Source organism: Aphanomyces invadans (assembly GCF_000520115.1).
Source record: "Aphanomyces invadans strain NJM9701 unplaced genomic scaffold supercont1.3, whole genome shotgun sequence".
Classification (NCBI taxonomy): Eukaryota; Oomycota; class Saprolegniomycetes; order Saprolegniales; family Verrucalvaceae; genus Aphanomyces; species Aphanomyces invadans.
The window spans coordinates 860,281-881,298 of NW_008580148.1; the positions used below are offsets into that span (position 1 = coordinate 860,281).

At 55.4% G+C, this 21,018-nt stretch overlaps 9 protein-coding genes across 17 annotated transcripts; 6 read left to right on the forward strand and 3 right to left on the reverse strand.

The window, feature by feature from the left end:
- Positions 1–571: 571 nt before the first annotated feature.
- Positions 572–1,504, forward strand: H310_01943 (hypothetical protein). 3 transcript variants are annotated; one of them, XM_008865292.1, is made up of 6 exons: positions 572–614; positions 658–727; positions 768–923; positions 975–1,112; positions 1,165–1,245; positions 1,291–1,504. In XM_008865292.1, exons 1-5 carry the CDS (start codon positions 577–579, stop codon positions 1,234–1,236), a joined length of 474 nt encoding a protein of 157 aa, XP_008863514.1. In that variant the 5' UTR covers positions 572–576; the 3' UTR covers positions 1,237–1,245; positions 1,291–1,504. The 3 variants fall into 3 exon arrangements, with proteins under 3 accessions (XP_008863514.1, XP_008863515.1, XP_008863513.1); XM_008865293.1 differs by having other exon boundaries at positions 1,298–1,504; XM_008865291.1 differs by having other exon boundaries at positions 1,165–1,504.
- Positions 1,505–1,704: 200 nt separating this feature from the next.
- H310_01944 (hypothetical protein) lies at positions 1,705–2,911 on the forward strand. Of its 4 annotated transcripts, XM_008865294.1 has the most exons (4): positions 1,705–2,236; positions 2,298–2,393; positions 2,441–2,569; positions 2,622–2,911. In XM_008865294.1, the coding sequence occupies exons 1-4, from the start codon at positions 1,718–1,720 to the stop codon at positions 2,697–2,699; spliced, it is 822 nt and encodes a 273-aa protein (XP_008863516.1). In that variant the 5' UTR covers positions 1,705–1,717; the 3' UTR covers positions 2,700–2,911. The 4 variants fall into 4 exon arrangements, with proteins under 4 accessions (XP_008863516.1, XP_008863519.1, XP_008863517.1 ...); XM_008865297.1 differs by having other exon boundaries at positions 2,298–2,569; XM_008865295.1 differs by having other exon boundaries at positions 2,441–2,911.
- A 767-nt stretch (positions 2,912–3,678) lies between these two features.
- On the forward strand, positions 3,679–6,276 carry H310_01945 (hypothetical protein). The gene is made up of 8 exons (XM_008865298.1): positions 3,679–4,167; positions 4,219–4,407; positions 4,464–4,694; positions 4,741–4,959; positions 5,028–5,282; positions 5,327–5,544; positions 5,595–5,745; positions 5,795–6,276. The coding sequence occupies exons 1-8, from the start codon at positions 3,823–3,825 to the stop codon at positions 6,206–6,208; spliced, it is 2,022 nt and encodes a 673-aa protein (XP_008863520.1). The 5' UTR covers positions 3,679–3,822; the 3' UTR covers positions 6,209–6,276.
- A 124-nt stretch (positions 6,277–6,400) lies between these two features.
- H310_01946 (hypothetical protein) lies at positions 6,401–8,073 on the forward strand. The gene has a single exon (XM_008865299.1). It carries the CDS (start codon positions 6,488–6,490, stop codon positions 8,000–8,002), a length of 1,515 nt encoding a protein of 504 aa, XP_008863521.1. The 5' UTR covers positions 6,401–6,487; the 3' UTR covers positions 8,003–8,073.
- Positions 8,074–8,170: 97 nt separating this feature from the next.
- Positions 8,171–8,595, forward strand: H310_01947 (hypothetical protein). The gene has a single exon (XM_008865300.1). It carries the CDS (start codon positions 8,221–8,223, stop codon positions 8,461–8,463), a length of 243 nt encoding a protein of 80 aa, XP_008863522.1. The 5' UTR covers positions 8,171–8,220; the 3' UTR covers positions 8,464–8,595.
- Positions 8,596–9,312: 717 nt separating this feature from the next.
- H310_01948 (hypothetical protein) lies at positions 9,313–10,861 on the forward strand. The gene is made up of 3 exons (XM_008865301.1): positions 9,313–10,282; positions 10,331–10,406; positions 10,451–10,861. The coding sequence occupies exons 1-3, from the start codon at positions 9,338–9,340 to the stop codon at positions 10,501–10,503; spliced, it is 1,074 nt and encodes a 357-aa protein (XP_008863523.1). The 5' UTR covers positions 9,313–9,337; the 3' UTR covers positions 10,504–10,861.
- On the reverse strand, positions 10,633–13,127 carry H310_01949 (hypothetical protein). The gene has a single exon (XM_008865302.1). It carries the CDS (start codon positions 13,036–13,038, stop codon positions 10,711–10,713), a length of 2,328 nt encoding a protein of 775 aa, XP_008863524.1. The 5' UTR covers positions 13,039–13,127; the 3' UTR covers positions 10,633–10,710.
- A 943-nt stretch (positions 13,128–14,070) lies between these two features.
- On the reverse strand, positions 14,071–15,830 carry H310_01950 (phosphoenolpyruvate carboxykinase (ATP)). Its single transcript, XM_008865303.1, has one exon. It carries the CDS (start codon positions 15,758–15,760, stop codon positions 14,147–14,149), a length of 1,614 nt encoding a protein of 537 aa, XP_008863525.1. The 5' UTR covers positions 15,761–15,830; the 3' UTR covers positions 14,071–14,146.
- A 497-nt stretch (positions 15,831–16,327) lies between these two features.
- Positions 16,328–19,813, reverse strand: H310_01951 (TKL/DRK protein kinase). 4 transcript variants are annotated; one of them, XM_008865304.1, is made up of 13 exons: positions 19,295–19,813; positions 19,036–19,252; positions 18,698–18,982; positions 18,523–18,621; positions 18,309–18,474; positions 18,050–18,204; positions 17,669–17,986; positions 17,403–17,624; positions 17,268–17,348; positions 17,106–17,218; positions 16,985–17,047; positions 16,812–16,932; positions 16,328–16,763 (listed from the first exon to the last, which is right to left on the reverse strand). In XM_008865304.1, the coding sequence occupies exons 1-13, from the start codon at positions 19,783–19,785 to the stop codon at positions 16,596–16,598; spliced, it is 2,499 nt and encodes an 832-aa protein (XP_008863526.1). In that variant the 5' UTR covers positions 19,786–19,813; the 3' UTR covers positions 16,328–16,595. The 4 variants fall into 4 exon arrangements, with proteins under 4 accessions (XP_008863526.1, XP_008863527.1, XP_008863529.1 ...); XM_008865305.1 differs by having other exon boundaries at positions 16,328–16,932; XM_008865307.1 differs by having other exon boundaries at positions 16,812–17,047.
- Between the last annotated feature and the right edge of the window lie 1,205 nt (positions 19,814–21,018).

Below are 21,018 nucleotides of genomic sequence, written 5' to 3' on the forward strand. Positions count from 1 at the left end.
ACTCTTGACAACGAGGCCGTCCTGGGAGGTGATCTCCAGGGCGTAATTGCCTGCGTAGGACGGTTGCCAAGAGTGCTTGGCCTTGGACTTAGGCGCCATCAATTTGAATTCGCGCTATTAGCAATGGGAACGTCCGCACAGCAGTCCAAAAGAAGTCCGCGGACTTTCTTAAAAGTGGATAAGGATCAGCCCTTAAATGTGTACTAGTAATAAACGAATTAAATGTAGATTCTTCCACTTTTTATGAGGCTATGGCATAGTCCCCATAAATTGTTTGCGATGGCTGCAACAGCTCGACGTACAGTACATGAGTGCAGCAGCAATTCTCGTAGCGCTCCTTCACATGCGACAGTTTGGCGCAAGCATTGCTCGCTTCTCTTCGCGGTCGACTTTTCACCGACGTCATTGCTCGTAGTCGGAGCTTGGAAGTCCCTGCATCAAACCGTAGCCATTCTAATCTTAGCTTGGGGTTCTGCATTGGTACGTCGTATGCCACCCCGCAATGGCAACTTTGGTTGGCTATTTGGATAACCGGATATGCAATTTATCCGGAAGCATTCACAAAAGTGATCCGGAATGGATGCCCCTGCGCGATTGACGTCGCCGACGGCAGGGTGGGCGTGGCGGATTGTGTGCTTGAGCTGAGTGTTGATGTAGACGAGGACTCAAGCGCCGCGACAGCATTGGCGACAGAATCGAACGAAGCATTGCCGAACATATCATGGAGGTATCGCCATCGTTGGAACCGGACGATCACCTCCAAGTAGGAGACTGCCGATGCCGCAGATGTTGCTCGCGAGGAAGCCCTTGATGATGAAGAGAAGCTAAGCATCTCAACGAAGTTGCAAGCGACTGGTGCTCTCAAAGCGGACGTGAATGAAAAGCTTCAACTCGCCAGGGCGCCCAGTCATCCGATTGTCCATGTACTCGTCATGCCTGATATCGCTCACTTGGCGCATGGCTCACATGAGCAGGTCTTGCTTATCATTGCTAGCCTTTACAATCATGATTGTATCTCGATGGAAGCACGAAGCGTGCTGAAAGACCAGGCCATCGATGAAGTGCGCAGGTCGAATGGAATATTGTCGGCTGCAGTGGAGCTCTTGTGCCAGGTGCAGTCGCTTGCATTTTTTTTGCTTCACATGTCAAAAACTGTCACACTAGGACGGTGATGTGGATGAATGTGTGGACACGTTTGTGCAAGTGGGTCACATGCTGCTAGCGAAGGCTCTTTGACCCGTCTCGGTATCAAGTCACAGAGCGCATGCAGAGAGTGTTAATTTCTCACAGGCGATAGATGCGCCTCGAACTCTCTGCACCGCGTTAAGCATACCAAATCATGCCAGTTGATCATACCTACGTCCACCGACATTGTGCATTGTCGATGCTTGAGGAGCTGGAAACAACACCTGTGTCAGATCACAGCTTTATAAAAGCGTCATTCCAAAATATTCCGCAAGAATTTGTTTTACCAACGTGATGTTAACAAAGTGAATGCATCCCACATGAGAATCAGCTGAATAATATTGCGCGGGATATTTATTGCTGATGTTTTATTAAATCCATTCTATTTGAAGTTTATTCCAAATGGACGGGCGTTTGATCAAACCCGGTATTTATAGAAATTCACTTGTACTTTTAATAGTCCATATACCGGGTATTTGATTGCACCCACCCCCGCCGACTTTCAAAATTCGAATTCATCACGACGTGAAGCATGGACGACCGCAAGCCGAGTGAGGCGGATATTGAAAACCCTGAGAAACACCGCACAACCAATGTCGACGACACATCCGACGTCGATATGGATGAAGAGGAAGATGACGGCGGTGAAGTTGATGTTCGGGGAGTGCCCACATGGCTCAAGTACGAGCGCCAGCCAGGTTGGCACAAGATGTGGGAATTCATGCACAAGCTGGAAACGCCGTATCGAGTGGGCACGAGGGATATGACGCATATTTGCCTCATGTGCATGGATTCTATCGCAAAGTCAGGCGGGTCATGGAAGAAAGCCCTGAAGCTCGTGGGAACCACGACCATTGGGATGAAACATATTGAACGAAAGCATCCCCACGTGAGCCAAGAAATCGAGTTGGCGCGACTCGAAAAGAAGGCCAACAAAGCCAAGGGGCTCACCAAACGGGCAGCACTCTTGGCGTTGTCACAAATTCCGGCAGAAGTCGATCCTCCCAAGAAGAAGTTCAGAGTTCTCCCCAAGCCGCTCTGGATACCTTCGGTACAATTTCAAACATCGCAACCTGCATGCCACGCTTGATTTTATCTACTTGCAACTTCAGGCGGATGTGGACACCAACGCGGTCAAGTCAGAAATCCAACAGAAAGTGCAGTCTATTGCTTCGTCCATGACCCAATCGACCAAAGTCCAATACATTGTAAGTGCATGGACCTTCCGTTTTGTTGGCCCTCATCTTTGTGGTAGCTCTTGGTAGTGATCGGATGCCTGTTCAAGCATGGGCTCATCTCTGCGGGCGCCCGAAGCGCTTTGAAAAGCCAGGCCATCAGTGAGCCCGAAGGGATTCTGCTGGCTGCCGTGGAACTGCTCTTGGTGGTGCGTTCTTGAACACTTGCCAATGGTTTTGACGCGATGGGTGTCGGAGCAGGACTGGGACTTGGATGAGTGTGTCGACACATTCTTGCGAGTGAGCCACACCATCTTGGGAGCTGATGACGTCGAGTAGAAGCGCCCGTCGACCTGCTCTGCGACGTGTATAGCAATAGAATTGTGGACGCACAGGCCATCATGGTTTGGACTTGATCGGCACGAAAAGACACCAAGAATTCATGGCGAAACTTTATCCGGAGTCAAAAGATTCTAAAAATGTAGGATGAAATTTTATTCATGTTAATGGAAATCCTGTATCTTTTTATAAGACACAGGAAATGCTTCTGCAAGGTCTTCTACTTCCACAAGTTCTGCCATGCCGACTGCCCTAGGTGCTGAAGCGCGGGGAAGTTGGCGATGGTGTAAATGGAGACCACTGACGGAGATAGGCATACATTTCGTTTACACTGTGGCATTCATGTGCTGCTACTACAGTACCGCAATTTGTTTTTCATTTTCTGCATCCTGCAAAATGACAAGAATGCAAGTACACAACGAGTGACGAAACGACGATAAAATAACGGGCATGAAGTCCTTGAGCGTGTGTTTTGAAACTCGAGATTCACCGTGATTTGCATGTTCGACGTGTCAGATACCCATAAAAATTGTCGTCGTCCTGCGGTTGCACAAGTAGTTCAACCAACTCGACGAGATCACAGGATTAGGAGACAGAGAGATCGATGCACGGCGCCTGTGCGTGCTATGCAAAATCGAATCCATCAAACTGCGCGTGAACCACAAGACGTCGCAAGCTGTTATCAAATGCAGTCCAGGATGCTTTCGTCACCTCTGCCATGTAGAACGATCAAACCAGCAAACCGAGTAGATAGTTGTAGGCTCAGTCTGGTAGAGACTCTCACCTGGGTGCACTGTCCTTGCAGCGGTCGATGCGGGCAAGGTCGACTATGAGCAAAAGAACCACTTGACAGGGGCACACACCGAAATCGGCAGAAGCTACGGATAAACTTTGACAGGTTACGACCCAAGATAATATAATGGGAAAGTTTCGAATTATTTTAATTTGAGCTCGCGACATGGGGAAAAAGTATATGGGAGCTAGACTACCCCATAGTGGAGCTCAGCCCAAGTTGTTCTGGTCAGCATCGGGCGACGGCGCACCACTGACTGCCGCCGTTGCCTCGCTTCCTTCTACTGACGGTCGCGTCGGAAGAGAACACTTGCTCGAGCTGCTACAGTTGATGCCGTCTACGGGGGTCCCTACTCATTCTGTTACATCATCAAACATGCTCGGGCCGTCGTCGTCGTTGTACAACAAGTCGCGCGCGATGCACAGCCACAACACCCACCACGCGCATCCAAGCGCGTTCTCCCACTCGATTAGTGCCAGCTCGATGGTACATCTCGGCAGTAGTAGCATCCACGCCTTGGCAGTGTCGGCAACCGCCCAAGCGAGTGCGGATTTCAAGGGCGACTTTGAAAAGATCGACCAGGGGTTATCGTCCGAGGACGAAGACGTCCAGCACGAGGCAGCCAAGAAACTCCGCAACTTGCTTTCGAGCGAACGTGACCTGTTGATTCGACAGGTGGCTTCTCGACACATCCCCACGACACCCGACACTCATGTGTACCTCTAGATGCTAGACAAGAATTGGACTCCACGCTTGATTAAGTGGTTGCGGCTGCGAGAGCGACCAACCCTGCAGGTGGAAGCGCTGTGGGCGCTGACAAACATCGCTGCCGGGGCGACCGACAACACGTCTGTGTTGCTGCAAAACGGAGTCATCCCGACCCTCGTTTCGCTGCTCGACTCCACCAACGATGAGGTATGATCTCCCCCGTCTAGCTGGCGCATGTTCTTGAGTTGACTCGTCTCGATTAGGTGTTGGAGCAATCTGTGTGGGTTCTAGGAAACTTGGCGGGTGAAGGATCCCAGACGAGGGACCTGGTCCTCTCGGCTGGCGCCCTCCCTCCGTTAATCCACAACCTGCGCAAGACTCCACCGGAGAAGCTCTCGCTTCTTCGCATCCTCACGTGGACGCTGAGCAACCTGTGCGACGGCCAGCCGCGACCAGTCTTCGACATCAACGTGGTGTTGCCATCGCTTTCGAATGTGCGCAAGCTCCAGCGACATCGAGATCGATCCTGACTTGCTGTAGATGTTGTCGAGTGCCGACACAGAAGTCCTGAGCCATGTGTGCTGGGCGTTTTCCCACCTGTGCGACGGCCCCAGCACACACATTCAAGCGGTTGTCGACTCGGAAGTGTGCATCCGCCTCGTGGAGCTCCTCGGCCACAACTCGTGGCGTGTCACCAAGCCTGCGCTCCGCGCCATCGGCAACATTGTTTGCGCTGAAGACGATCACGACTACACCCAGGTATTGTGATCGATGCCAACAAGTTGTTGGCGGCATGCTTGAACTGACTGATGCACTTTTGGCCGCAGCACATCATTGAATGCGGGGCCGTGCCGTCGCTGCGCAAGCTCATTGCGCACTCGAACCGTGAGATCCAAAAAGAAGCGTGCTGGACGCTGTCGAACATTGCGGCCGGGACGGTGGACCAGATCCAGTGTGTGTTGGATTCTGGTTGCATTCCGTCGCTCATGGGCCTGGCGTCGTCGGATGCTACGGATGCCGAAGTTCGCAGCGAGGCGTGCTGGGTCGTGCTCAACGCGACGTCATGTGGGTCGGACAGTCAGGTTGGTCTCGATCGACTGCGCCACGTTGTCACGGTCTGTGCTAGATTGAATACCTTGTGAACGAAGGGTGCATTCAGATATTAGGCAACCTCCTCGAGGAGTCGAGCATGGTGATGATGGCACTGGAAGGATTAGAACGGATATTGCAGGTGGGGGAGCTCGAAGCGAAGCGGACAGACTCCCCCAACCCGTACGCGAGCTTGATGGCGTCGGCCAACATAGAAACGCTGGTCTCGCACAAGTCGGCGACCGTCGCCAAGCGGTACGCGAAGCGTCAAGTCGGCGTCGGCTAAAGAGGACGTGGTCGTGTAGGGCATCGCGCATCTGGCAGCAGCACTTTGTCACGTGTGCCATTTGCTCGGGCGCGTTTTCCAAGCACTCGAACGACACGTTCTTTTGCGCCGAGTGCAAGTGCAATGTGTGCAAGAACTGCGACTGCACCGTGTTTCACTTGAAATACCAGGCAAGCAAACGATGGCACGGCCATGGGCTCATATCGTTGTGGAGCGTAGGAAAGCTTGTGGAAGGAAGAGACGGAAAAGGAAACGTCGGAGATGAAGGCCAAGGCTGCGTCGAAGCGGAGTAAGCGACAAAAGAAGCGGCAACGAACCAAGGAACGCAAGGCTGCCATGCGCCAGCAGCAGACAGGAAAGAACAAGACGACGCACTCTTCGTGCAGCTCGTCTGACGACGAAGATGACGACGAAAGTGCCGACGAATCGCCCCAGTCGCCGCCGCTGGTGGCGTCGATGGCACAATTGCGTGTGAGATCCCGCCTCGACGACATGGTCGATGCCAACGATAAGCTCGTGTCATATCTCCTCGAGACCGGGTCCATTATGGCGCTTGCGGAGCGCTTGGACCAAGAAGACGACAGCTTGTGGACTGTCGCCGAGGAGGACCGGCCGGCAATCATCCAAGCGTAACAAGGAAAAAGCTGTTTCTGCTTGTGTTTAATTGGTTATAATTCAACGGATTTGCGCTTTTCACCCAATCATTGATGTCAGTGTGGAAGGAATACACTAGTTTTACCCAATCGTATGACGTGACGTTTCATGGGATCGCCAGGTGGTTGCGATCGACCTCTGATTTCCTGCTGGCGACGGTGTGCTGAATGTGGCGCCCATCTCTACGATGCAGCATTCTATACACGAGTCCTCGGTCATTCTTGGCCCGCTTTGTCGCTCAATCTAGCCATTTCCGCCATGAATGTGTTGGACGTCGAGCTCAAGCCCGAAGCCGAATGGGTCGCAGACTCTAAACGGCGAGCATGTGCCGTCTGCGATCGAAAGTTCAGCACGTTTGTGCGAAAGCATCACTGCCGCGCATGTGGCGAAGTCATTTGCAAGAACTGTTCCAGCAAGCGACGCGTTCGAGTGTCCTCACCTCCCAACTCATCCAACATCCCACGGACGTCCAGGCAGCCCGCCGGCACGGCACCAGCGTCGTCGAACGACGCTTCGCTACCGTCGACTTCAAAGTCCAGCCGTATCGCCCGTTTGTGCATTGACTGCATTTCTCCTGTGCTCGTGGACTCTGTCAATTCAATGCTACGACACCGACCACCGCCACCCTCCCAAAGCGCGAGTTTGGCACAATCATCTGAATCCACGGATGTCGACTACAACGAGTTCAATCGCGTGAACGTGTTGCGATCGTACTATGTCCTGGACACCCCACCCAGCCAAGAGTTCGATGCGATATGCAGCGCTGCTGCCAAAACTTTCGATTGCGCCGTTGCCGCAATCAGTTTTCTGGACGCGACTCGACAATGGTACAAAGCCAGCATGGGGATTCAACCATCTGAGGTGCCTCGCGACGTGGCGCTCTGTTCGCATTTGCTCGAACGGCCGTTCTTTTCTCCACTCGTCGTGCTCGACACGCGCGCGGACTGCCGGTTTCGCAACAATCCTTTGGTCACGGGTGCCGCGAATGTTCGATTCTATGCCTCTGTGCCCATTGTGAATTCCGACGGGTTCGTACTTGGGTCCATCTTCGTATTGGATTGCAAACCTCGATTCGTCACTGTCGAGACCCGATGCACCGACATTTTGCTGCATTTGGCCGAGAAAGTCATGGATCTGCTGGAAGAACACCGCGCGCGCGAGCTCTCGCGCCTGACAGTGATCGAAGAAGCATCGAACGAGCCTCACTCGATATCAGGCGGCAGTAGCCAACAATCTTCTGTCCCTCGGCACTACAACGACGACGGAGTTCCTTTGCTCAACACCGGAACAACTGCCCGAACCGTGCAGGAAAGAGCAGACCAGGATCTGCTACTTTATCGAACCGGGGACTGCGGCGACGGGCTAGCAACGCCACCGGATTCGGCCCCGACAATGGAGCCATGGAGCATGACCAGCAGCAGCCGGCGCGCCGCTGTGAAAGCCAAAGGCATCGAAATTGACACGACGAGTTGCAGGGACAAACTTCTGCACTTCGGTAGTGCTGGTGGAACTGGAAGCGGTGCAGGACTCAAATCAGAAGCTGAGTCGGCGTGCTTGGACCTCCTTTGCCGAGTTACCGACACACAGCAAATGCTCGCCCAGCAACAAACCTTCATCTTCGAACGACTCAGCCTGCATACTTCACGCATGGACCGCCTTGAATCATCTATACGCAAGCTCGAGGCTGCATTTCATGACCTCGCTCTGCAATTCCCTCCCCCCAGTCAATCCAGCCAGCCGTCATCCAGCAAGTCCGAGTTCATCACCATTTGAAAATTTCGTGTCTTCGGTAGTGGTGTCTGTCGACATAGTGAAATAATTAGCAAAAATATCCCGTATCTGTGGAGTTACTTGGTCAAAATTTGGGCAATATTATCACGATATTGTAGACGTTTTGCCAAGTATTTCCGGCGGACTTAACTTTGTCGTACTTAAAGGGAAGGCGTTTGGACGACTGGCGGCAGTTCCGTTCGTGTTGGTCCGACTTCACCATGGTGCGCTTCACGCATGAGCAAATGAAGAAGATGACGCGCCGCGTGATCAGCGAGTCCACGGAATGCCAACCCGAGTTCATCGCCTACATCACTGCGATGGCGAAGTCTGACTGGGATATTAAGCAATGCCGCCGCGAATACCGCGACATCTCCAAATGCATCACGGCGCTCAAGGCAAAGGGCTCGCAGAAGCCGACCTTGAACCATCTAGTGTTGCGCGCATACAACAAGTCCAAGTAGACGACGATCGCTTCATCATCCGGCCTACCGACACTGGGTCGATCGATCCTCGTCCCAATCCGTCAGGCGCCTCACACCCCCGATCGTCCGAACGCAGTATGTATCAATGATAAGAAATACCATTCCTAGACATCCGTCGTGTCTTGCAAAGCGGCACCCGCTTCAAATTCTCCGTGGTCACGTCATTGGCGCTTTTGCAGACACGAACGACTTCCTCGAGCCCAACTTCGGACTCAAATTGCTCGACTGAAAGCTCAAGTTGGTTTATGTCGAAACTGAGCTGAAAACCGGTGCAGTGGAATTTCGTCACCGCAAACTAGTTCTACAACCCCAAGAAGGTTGTTTTTTGGATTCGATTTCTTCGAAGCGATGGACCGGCTTCACTTCAAGAGACCTGCACAAGACATGGACATGTGTTTTGAAACATGTCTGAGGTGACGATTCTCTCCGGCGGAGGCGACCTGCGACCAGTACAGATATACCTGTAGCGTGCGAACATTAAACTCATGGCACTACAGGGAGCAATATTACGACGGCAAGGCGCTGTACTACTTGCAGCGTATTCACTCGGAGTCGGTAGACATGTTGTATCTCGCACACAATCCCGCTGCTCGAAGGCATCAGAATCAACATGATGGTTGGCTTTGCATACCGGTCTCAGCCAGTGCAGGCATATCGAGGGCGCGTGTCATACGTTGGCCTGTCCGCAGTTCCATCTCTTGGAAGAGAACGAGCTGGCCGTAGTCGGCGAAGGAGATAATGCCGGCGGAGGTGAAAGTCCGGATAACACCACGCCGGTTGGGTCGTGGTATCCGGAAACCGCCTGGCGCTTACATTTCGGCGCATTCTCGTTTTCGAGCGGAGAGCATCCATCATGGACACGAAGGAGGCGATTACGACGATGGAAGGCGCGATCAAGTACGCCGTCAAAACTATGGACGATTTCTTCGACCCCAACATTGATAAGGATCGCCGCATTCCTGTCGACCTCATGCAAGATGCCAAGGGCCTTGCATTTCTCACAGTCATTAAGGCCGGGTTCATTTGGACCGGAAAGGTTGGCACGGGGCTTGTCATTGCCCGGCTTCCAGACGGACGCTGGTCGGCGCCGTCGGCGATTGGTACGGTTGGTATGGGCGTGGGATTCGAAGCGGGGGGTCAAATCATCAACTTTATGATCATCCTGAACTCGGACGCGGCAGTCAAATCATTTCGTTCGAAGGGGCAACTTTCTGCTGGTGCCAACTTGGAATTCGCCGCGGGGCCGTACGGCCGTGCAGCTGGCGCCAACGCAAACCTCAGTACGGCTGGTGTTGCGCCCAACTACACGTACAGCCACAGCAAGGGTTTGTTTGGAGGCGTGGGACTGCAAGGGTCTGCGATTGCTGCGCGCGCCGACATCAACAAGTCATTTTATGGTCGCGAAATCACCCCCACCGAAATCTTGACCGGGGCCGTGGAGCAACCGACCGCGGCTGCGCCGCTGTACGAAGTGATCGAGCGCATTTTGGCGTTGCCGTCCCAAGGCAATCCCCTGAAGAACCTTCCGTCCATTCCAACGATGTCGATTCCTGCGATGCCTGCTATGCTTCGACGAGGGGTCAGCGCGGACGCTTTGCCGCCACCGGCCCAAGGCGCCGACATTCAAGCTGTGTACCACCGAGTCATCACCACGATTGAAACCCTTGCCGGTGAGCAATTTGCAGATGACTTCAAGATCAAGTGCAAAGAATTTGGCCAAAACAAGATGACCAGCGAAGCCTTTACGACGTATATGTCGCAAGCTTTCAATGCGCATCAACGAGTCACGCTGTATCCGGTTTGTCCGCCTTTGATGATGAGCAAAGTTGTCATCCCGTGCGTATAGGACGTGGTGAAGCTCCTCCAAGACAAGCCGAAGCGCCAAGCTCTATGGGACGACTATTTACTCGCCAAGGAACAAGGTGCATTTTTGCTCGACCGCTCCATGGTTTTCACGAAATTGTAGCGACTGCCACGGCACCGCCGCCGTCGACGGCGGAGAACCCGTCGTTATTTTAGGAGCACTCCCTTTGACTCGATTGTGTGTCACCTGCAATGCAATCGTCGCTAGTTCATGATGCGCGTTGGGCGAAGGCATTCGTGGCAAGGCACGCCATGGCGCCGCTGGTGGCGATGGAAGGTTTTGTGTGCCAGCAACGGGCGATGCTTCGTGAAGGCAAACAATAAATTGGACAAACAACATCGACGGCTACGCGGGAGCGATGATCAGGTATAACGAGAGGCCGCCATGTACAGTGCCCACGATCGCGAGAGGCCGTCGTCCAAAGCGACCGTTTGCAACTTGCTCATGGCGACGTCGGGGTGGACCGCCGCGTAGTTGAGGTACAACAGGGACAAGGCAGCGTCGTGCTCGCGGTCCTCCTGCACGACCGGGAGTTTGGCCAAGATGTCGGTCCACTCTTCCTGGACAAACTGTTTGGTGCGAACGTACTCGGTGACGGGGGTCACGGGCAGCATCTGGATCATGTGGATCGACTTGCGCTCGTCGCTGAACCACGTTGTGTAATGGACCTTGTTGTCAAAGTAGATGCCGGGGACGTGGTTGACCCGGATCGACGGCGGGTGGATTGTGTTGGCGCTGTCCATCAAAAAGTACATTTGAACGCTGCGCACGTTTACACTCAGCATGAGCCGACCGAGGTGTTCGAGCTCGCGTTGGCCCGTGGCTTGGCCGAACAGCGCCATGGCGTAGTAAAAGTTGACGTCCTCCGACGTGCTTTCCAAATCCTTGCCGTCCTCGGCGGCCGTGATCCCGTGCGAGTACGAGTGCCCTTTGAACCAGTCGAACATGCGAAACGTGGGAAAGTCGGCATCGGTCGCGTCCGCGTTTGCCACGTCCCGAATAAGAAAAGACACGCGCGTGTTGAGCTCGTCCAGCCCCGGCATCGTCGGGTGCACCATGTTGGTGATCGCCGCGGCCGCAACCCAGTACCCAAAGTGGTAGTGGTGGTCGTTGTAGATGGTGTTGCCAAAGTCAGCGTACGTGTTGGCTTCATCGAACCCCTGCGTCGTCACAATGCCCTTGTACACGGTGTCGTACACGAGGCGGTGGGCAAACGTGTTGGTTGTGAAGGGCTTCAGGACGTCCGCGAGCTTGGTTTGGCACTTTCGAACCAGCGAGTCGTCGGCGCCGACGACGGCGCGGTCGCTTGCCATCAAGCACAACGACGCGTACTTTTGCGCGAGTTTTCCGTTGAAGTAGTACGACCCGCCGACGGGCATGCTCCAGGGGGCGTCGATGTCCGCCTTCAAGTGCGCCAAGAGTCGGGTGCTTTGGATGCGCTCGCGCGTGGGGCGTTGGCGGGGGTAGAGTTCGACGGGGACGAGCGATTCGGCCAAGATCCATTGAGCAGGGGTGGTCACGGTCACGAGGGGAACCATCGCTCCACGGGTCGCGGACTCGAGGCGGCTCATGGAGTCGATGGGGGTCGCCGTGTCGGGGGTCAAGATCGCCGCGTGATGGGCCAGGGCAAAGTGCAGCAGCCCAGCGCTGCAGCTGCCGGACGTGGCCCATTGAAAGCCATAGTCGAATTGATTCAACGTCAGGTTCCCGCCGTGCACAATGCACCCATGGTATTTGTCGTGCGCAGCAATGTCGTCGGCCGTTCGCACGAGCGCCACGCGGATGTGGCCCGTAAAGGCGTTCGATTGCTGCAAAATGCGGTCGTTCACGACGGACAGCGTCACTGGCGACGACGCATAGACGACCCATTGCTGGCCGTTGTTGAGGCCAAGGACAAACCGGTCGCCGACAACTTTGGATGCCTTGACCAAAGGCTTGCCGTTGAGGGACACGATGGAATTCGTCGTGGAAATCCGAGGCGGGAGCTTCGAGTACGCGGCTGTCACGTACGCCATGCCGCTGACAAGCGACGTTTGTAGCCACTGATCCGGTGCCCGCTCTTGGCGCAAGGTCACGCCCAAGTCGTCCCAACTTGTGACTTGAAATGGATGCGACGTCGCTGTGATAGCTCCAATCGTCACGTCTTTTGAGTACTGGTGGCTGTAGCTCTTGGCACCGCCGGCGTTACCAGATGCCCCTTGGAAGTACCGCGCGCCGTACGGAAACGAGACGACAACACCTTGGGACAGGAGCACGACCGCGTACGGGTTGGTCCACACTCGTTTCTCCGGCACGTAGTCTTCCCGCGGCGAGCTGATGAGATTGCCCCACCATCGGTTTGTCGGGATGGGGACGTCTTTGCGGATGCTCGGGTGGAGGTTGCGCGGTGGGGCAAACCAAGATTGCGCAGCGGAGGTGGGAAAGTTGCATTGTGGCGACGCATCGGCGTTGTCGAGGAGACAGTTGAGCGATTGCATGGCTGCTTGGTTGCTAATTTCGTTGGTTGCGAGCATGTGTTGTCGCGGCTGCAAGATCGTCACGACGAGGGCGACGCCCGCGACTGCCACCATGCCGCGGAGCAGAAACGACGTTCGGAAAATCGATCGCTTTTGCTTGGGCACAGCCAGCGCAACGAACGTGCCGTGGGATGCAATCGTGGGCAGCATTGTCTGCATTGGTTTGTGCTCCATCCTTGTCGTGGGTGTGCGGGAGATGTGGCAAAATCACCAATGCCATCAGCGTGTATCTCGCGCCTGCCGGCGTCGCCCGTGTGTGGCATCGTCATGAAATTCAAAAATGTAACGGACGTGGACGACGTGTAACCGCCGTAACAGCACCTTGTTCCAACACGTGCGCAGTCGCTGCCTTGGAACCGCCACACGACAAGCAGCAGCACAGCATGATGTGGAGTTCGTTCAAGGCAGCGGGGGCGTGCGCTGCATGGCGGGGATGGCTTGTGGCACGACGAGGTCGCACCAAGCCGCCCCTGAGAACTCCTCAAGTTGAAGGTGGGAGGTTCCGGCGGAACCTTTTCCGTTCTCGGTCAGAACAATCGTCGTGAGTGAAGCCATCCACTCGCGCCATGCCATTACGCACACCCGTTTGCGTCCCAATAGCCCACGCCCGCGTCAAGTAGATGCGCGACGCTATTTATAGGCGCCAAAGGTACCCGTGGCCACAGATTGGTTCGACTGTTGCTGTCGGGCGGAGGCGATTGCAGTCGATTCGTTCGGAAGACTCGGAGAATTCGGACGTCAGTACATTGTTCTCCATTAGCACCCACGTCCAAAACGAACTGGACCGCGCCGGGATGGATTTCGGCCAGGACGCCGTCAAAGGCGGCCCTTGCGACGGCAGCCCACGCCTTGGCTGGCTCACATCAAACGCCATTCAAACGTATGGTCCACTGGCGCAGGCACAACCCGTGGTTACGTGAACCATTCGGGCTTCAATCCTTTCCCGGACACACGGAGCGAGAACGTGGCGAAGGAGATATCACACAACGCCGCGAGTGGTCGCGAGGGTGTCGAGTGTTGGGCCTCAGCAGGACTCTTGACGCGATTTCGGTGGTCGCAATGGCCTCACCGTCCCGGCAACTCCATCTCTCGCTGTCAAGGTGGTGTCTGGACCAGCCCTTGAGTTGGACCATCCCTCTCTGTCCAGGGGCTAGGCCAGAGCTAGATGGCATCGAACGCTTGCCCGATGAAACGAGGCGTATATGGGCGACTCGCGAGCCCATGCCGTTCCTTGGCGCACAGCATGTGCAGGATCGTGAAGTATATTAGATAGAGATGCAATTTAGTTCGCGACGGTCGGGCCAAACGAAGAGTAGTCCGTGTGGTTGGGCAGCACGTATTGCTTGAAGTTTTCTTGGAACGCCACCGCGAGCTTGCGGGCGGTCGCGGCGTACGCCGCCTTGTCCGTCCATGCGAGCTCAGGCTTGAGCATGTCGGACGGGACGTCCGGGACGGTCGTCGGTACATTCACATGGAAGATGGGATCTTCCACAAACGTCGCTTCTTCAATCGACCCGTCCAAAATCGCATCAATGCACTTGCGCGTGTACTTGAGGGACATGCGCTTGCCGACGCCGTACGCGCCGCCAGTCCAGCCAGTGTTGACGAGGTATACCTTGGTGTCGTGCTTCTCAATCTTCGACTTGAGCAAGTCGGCGTACACGATGGGGTGCTGGGTCATGAAAGCAGCGCCAAAGCACGCAGAGAACGTCGCAACGGGCTCGGTAATGCCGCGCTCGGTGCCGGCCACCTTGGCCGTATAGCCAGATAAAAAGTGGTATTGCGCTTGGCCAGGGGTGAGCTTCGCCACGGGGGGCAGCACACCATAGGCATCGCACGTCAAGAAGATGACAACCTTGGGGTGGCCGCCTTGGGCGGTCGGATCATGGTTCACGATGTGGTACAGCGGATAGCTCACACGGCCATTCTCTGTCTTGGACACGTTGTAGTAGTCGGGCACACCGTTTTCGTCGAGCCACACGTTTTCCAGCATGGCGTCGCGGCGGATGGCGGCAAAAATCTCGGGCTCGTTTTCTTGCGACAAGTTGATTGTCTTGGCGTAGCAACCACCTTCGAAGTTGAAAATGCCTTCGTCGTCCCAGCCGTGTTCGTCGTCACCGATGAGGAGGCGCTTCGGGTCGGCACTCAGGGTCGTTTTGCCCGTGCCCGAGAGACCAAAAAAGAGCGCCGTGTCGCCATTCACACCCTTGTTCGCCGACGCGTGCATGGGCATGATGTCGCGGAGGGGCAAGAGGTAGTTCATCATGGAAAAGATGCCCTTCTTCATTTCGCCGCCGTAAAACGTGCCGCCGATCACAGCCACCTTGGCTTCAATGTTAAACACGACAAACACTTCCGAATGCAACCCGTGCACTTTCCAGTCTTCGTCGACAACGTTGCACGCGTTGATGATGGTGAAGTCGGCCGCAAACGCCGACGGCGCGGCCACGTCCTTGAATTCCGGACGCATGAACATGTTGGTGACAAAGTGGTGCTGCCACGCAAGCTCCGTGATGATGCGAACCTTGAGGCGCGAGTTTTCGTTCGCGCCGCAGTACCCGTCAAACACGTACATTTTGTCGACCGTCGAAAAGTGCTGCGTCGCCTTCTTGTACAACACGTCAAAGACTTCGACGGTCGTGGGTTGGTTCACCGCGCCCCAGTCGACGTGCTTGTCAGACGGGGCTTGGCGCACCACAAACTTATCCAACGGCGATCGGCCCGTAAACTTGCCCGTGTCGACTGCAAACGTGCCGTTCGCAGTGAACACGCCTTCGTTGAAGCGCGCTTCGTGCTCGGCAATGGCCTCATACGGCAAGTTGTGGTAGACCGTGGCTTGGTTGTGGATGCCGAGGGAGTCGAGGCCGAGCGACGCAGCAGACGTTTCGTGGCTCATGGCAGGTTGGTTGGTGGCGGGGCGGACGGGAAATCGAGAATGGCTGGGCGGCTGGGAGCAGGAGGAGGATCCGTCTGTCACATGGATGGCGCCGTTGAAGCATGTGTGCACGTCGGAACGTGATTTGATTCGTCGATCTCTGCCAATCAGACACAACTTCAACCGACGTAATGGCAACGGCAAAGTCCAAATGACTTGACGTTTGTATGACGACGCATGACGCGCCCGTGTCACGAAGGCCGACCCGAATGATCCGTCGCAGGTCGGAGATTCAGCCAATCCGAGTGCAGCGACGTGCGGGGCAAAACGGTTTATCCCATCGACGACGCTAGCATCGGCCTCCGACGCCGAGAAACGGCATCCGATCGTGCAATCGCTGCATCATGGCGATGCGCACCTCCGATGAACGAGGTGCGAGCCAAGAACTGTGGGTAGGGGGCAAGGAGCGACGACCTCCAGAGGAGACGACAGGGGAGGATCGATGTATCGGAAGGGGAGACTGTTGTGTTGCGGTTGAAAGATCCGCCCAGACAAAGAAACGTTTCGACCGGTGGTGAAAGATGTGGACTTTTTCCTGATCACATGCTTGCGATGATGCCCTCGCTCCATTCAAGCGAGGGGTCGAGGCGGAGAGGGATGTCGGGCCAGTCGGCGTGCGCCGTGTCGATGTGTCGTGGAAGCACTGTCAAGAAAACATGGGTCGGGGTGTTAGGCCGTTGCTCGGCGCCGGTGGTTCAAACACTCGCTCGTGCTGCCACGTCATTGCGTATTCTTTCATACTGACAAAGCGTGTATGGATGGAGAGTGGCAGATCGTTTCATGGCGACGGCGTGTATTAAGATAACGAGTGATACCCGCCACTGAACGTCGGTGGCAGCCCAGTGTCCATCCCCAAGTCGACCAGAATCGTCTCCAATCTCGCCACGATCGCCGAAAACTTTGGCCGGAGCGACGCTTCGTTTTGCCAGCAGTCTCGAATGAGTGCCGCGTAGGCTGGGTCCACCTATGCCCCCCACGCCGTGAGACCTTGTGTGGCTGGCCTTTCACTTACATCGTCCCCGATGACCGGCCGCACGCCGTTGAGCGCTTGATTGTAAAACTTGACGGGGGCCATGCCCAAGAACGGGTTTTCAAACGTCCCCGCAATCATCTCCCACATCACGATCCCAAAGCTACACGCATATAGACGAGTCTGTCGACGGAATGGGGAGCGGACACCACTACCTCCAGTTGTCCGCTTTGAACGTGTATCCAACATCTTCGTCCAGCAACACTTCGGGCGCCACCCTGACCCGCCAGAACGCACGAGGTCAGACACGAACGGAGTGCCATGTATCGATCGTACCAGCCGCTCGTGCCGCACTGTGTAAACGCTTGCGAGCCAGCATCGAGAACTTTGCTAATTCCAAAGTCGGCCACTTTTACGCGCCAGTCGTCGTCCACGAGGAGGTTGTGCGACTGCCATCTCCGGCTGGTCAATCACATGCGTTGCTGCCTTCGAACGTACCTTGATATCTCGGTGGATGATTCGCATCGAGTGGAGGTATGCCACACCGCGCGCCGCATCCAGCATCATGCGAACTTTGTACTAGTGCCATGACGGGTGGGGGACGACGACCTTGGACGATATGGATAAGTGTACCTTCCACGGCATCGACGCATACATGGCCTGCGTATGGATCACGTAAAACAGACTCCGCCGCGCGCAGTACTCTGTCAGGATCATCAATTTGGGCTGGATGCACGCCCCAATGAAGAGCACAATGTTGGGGTGTTTGAGCTGGCGCAGCATCGCGACTTCTTGCGTGTAGTCGCCCATGATCTTGTCCGTCAGGCGAGCGTACCGAAATACTTTGACCGCGACCTAATCTCTCTTCCTAAGACATACGAGCTCCGCACACGACCCACCTCGGCCACTTTGTTGCTGTCGACAATCCACATGCCACGGTACACTGTTGCGCACTTGCCGCACCCGAGCTCGTTCTCCTTCCCTTCCAAGAGCCGAATGGTGTCGTAGGGGATATCAAGGTATCGCTGTTGGCTGTCGAGCTTCTCGGCCTGCACTTGCAGCGCCTTTGTCTGGACGTTGGCCGGGTCTGCCTGCGCAATCAAGTCGGCCGTCGCACTGATGTTACGCTTGAGTTCCTTCTCGCGCGCCTGCACGTTGTATTCGACTTCATGGCGTCGCTCCGCCGGTAAGCTCATCACTTCAGACCCTGCATTCAGCTACACCATGCCGGCATGTCAGGCACAAATCACGCGACAAGAAATGCAGTTGTGTTGTCGCACTTGCTCCACCAACTTGGCCAAGATCGAGTCCGGGCCGGCATTCATGTCGTCCATGTGAATTTTGTCGCCATGAGTTAGGCCAATGTCTTGCTGCAGCCGCGCGGCGTTGTGCACGAGCGGCGTTGCCTGGGACATCGACTGGCTTTCATGGAAGGCTACAAACACCCAGCTCGTCATCACAGCAGTCGCCACCACACTGCTCGTGCTTCGACGCTTGTCGACCCCGAGTGATATCGCATGCAATGCACAAAGAGCCTACCGTTCTTGTCGACATCGTCCTTGGCGTGAAACCACACGAGGCGCTGGCGATGGGTTGGCAGCCCCACGACGTTTTCGATCGTTCGTTTCAATTCTTCGAGCGTCGCTTCCCGGGGTGTTTCCACACAAATGGCGGGCTGGGCTTCGCCCGTGGGTAAGATGCAAACCTGGTGGGTGCAGGTTATGTCGGGCGGACTCTTCAGCTGCACACGCACCACACGGAGGAAGAGTCGGTCTGAATCGACGGCCCGCCGAACGCGGTCACGGACCACTTCTTCCGACACGTCGCCAATGCTCGAGGCAAAAAAGTGAATCTAGTGACTGGCCGTTTAGATGGAAAACCAACAAGGAACCGGTCGATGGAAGAAGCGAAAACGTGGGTGACTGTACATGATGCGGAAAGAACTTGTAGATTTCCGTGCCAAACGAGTACGCATTTGTGGCCGACGCGACCTTGGACTCGGACGAGAACGACGGCGATGTCATGACCATTCCGTTCTCAGCGGTGTCGTCTTCTCGGAGTGGCGCCAAGTGGTGAAAGGTCACCAGGATGTACTTGCTCACGGGGCCTTGCTGCAGCGGCACGTCAATGCGAAGGTAAATGTACTTGACGCCGCTCCCCGAGTTCACGGTCGACGTGATGCCGCCGAGACTGCTCAGGGCATTGTACCCACCCTGGTGCACTCTGTCAGCATCACATCGACGGTGGAGTCGAACCTCGCACGCACCATGCCCGTCTCCAACAGAATCAGCTTCGTCGGTTCGTCGTCCGTCGTTTGTTCGAACCCAGCGACCATCCAGTTGAACGGGACCGAGTCGTTGCGGATGTCGTTGTAGGCCTGCTGCACTTCGGGCGAGATTTCGACCGTCTTGACCGCCTGTCCTAAGCGTTTGCTCAGACTGCGTCGCTTGGTGAAGGGCAGCATAAGCTTGATGTTGTCGTCGCTACGGAGACGGGTTGGACGATGCCTCGTGGGTGGTGCGTACCTTAGATCGTCCGGGGAAGTCAACTGAAGATGGGCCATTCCTGCCAAATGGTCCTGTATTCTTTTGTGGAACTCGGTGTGTTTCGCGCGCAATGCAAACGGCAGGGTGTTGCCTTTCCAGCACAGCGACACAACGTATGGGGTCAGGTTGAATGAGAACATGCCGGCGTTCGACGTTCGTGGGGTTCGCGGCGACGTGGGGCTTATGTCGTCAGTTTCCAGTCGACACAAACCGTAGCAAAGCGATTTGGGTTCAAAGAGCCCGTCCGGCCAATTTCGCTCGTCGGACACGGGTCCTGTGCCCTGCTTCAACACACACAGCGTTGTGTCATGACCGCTCGCTGTCGTCGGAGGAAACCCGACAAACACCCACGAGATGGATCCCTGGAGCCTGCGCACTTCATGGAGGGATTCATCAACTGCATGGAAGAGCTGCTCGTCCGACGTTTTCCCAGAGCTGCTGCGTGGAGGGATGCCACTGAAGCTCAGCATCTTCCCACGCAACGAGCGAGGGCTGAATATGTTGCGATGTGATCGGTGGAAACCATCCGGATACGGTATCCGTGTATTACATTGGCCGTTTTGAGTTGGATCTTGACAAAGAAGAGACACACGGAGGGCCGCCGACCAAGACGGCGCCGCTCGATTCTCCCCGTCGGTCGGGATTGTATGACATGCGTCGACTAGCGTAGTAGTCACGAGAGTGCTAGGATCCACAACCAACAAGCACGGCATCCTTCTTGCCATCATGACACCAAGGTTCGGTCCGATTCACTGGAGACATCATCCATCGTGCGACGACGAATGGATTCAATACGTGTGGCATGCACGTACAACGGCCAACGACCATCAATGCTTGAAAGGTGCTTTATGCAGGTTGCATTGCTCGAGCGTGCTCGACGTGGGCAAGAAGCTCACCTCTGATGATACGTTGTACTGGATGATCTCACGCATGCATGACCAGCCAACGTTGATCTCGTCGTTGTCGTGGATGACCTCATGATTTCTTCACTGGTCGTACGTAGTCGCCTTCGAACCGTACAGCGTTCCCGTGGCTTTATTCAGCATGAGGGAGGAAGGGCGAGAAGGGAATCGATGGATGGGGAGCATGCCCATGACACATAGTTGGGAAAGATTGCATGCTCCTGCAGCTTGACAGGATCGAGCCATCCGCAGCGATTCTTGATCGAACGCGAGTTTGCTGTCGCCTCCTGGGCTGGTACGGCTCAGATTATATAAACGCGCTCCAATTTGGCCAACGTGTCCATTCAAGTCTATTCGAGTTGGGAAAACCAGAGCGGGTGCATGTACTATGCTCGAACAGTCCATTCTATGCGTGTGGGAACTGGCCGTCGCGTGCTTCAGGTCGATCTTGAGTTTGCAACGTCGCCAAAGAATCGCTGTCAGCCAGTCCATCACCGACTCCACATGGCTTCATCGTCACGTGCGACAATTCCACACGACGATTGCTTCGCCATCCAGCACTCGAAGAAACATATAGAGCCCTTCCTGATTCAAGCACTCGGCCACCGCATCAGGCACCCAGCCTGCTTGGAGTCCCTCTCTGCCCCTAGTCACCGCTCGGTTGATCGACAACGTGCGACAAGGCGACGGAGGGGGACCTATCCAAAAGATTGGCCCTTTTAAGTGCGTTATCTCGAATACTTTCCTGAAGGGTTTCGGTATACTGAACTCCAGCTTGTTTTTCTCGCAAGATGGAGGGCA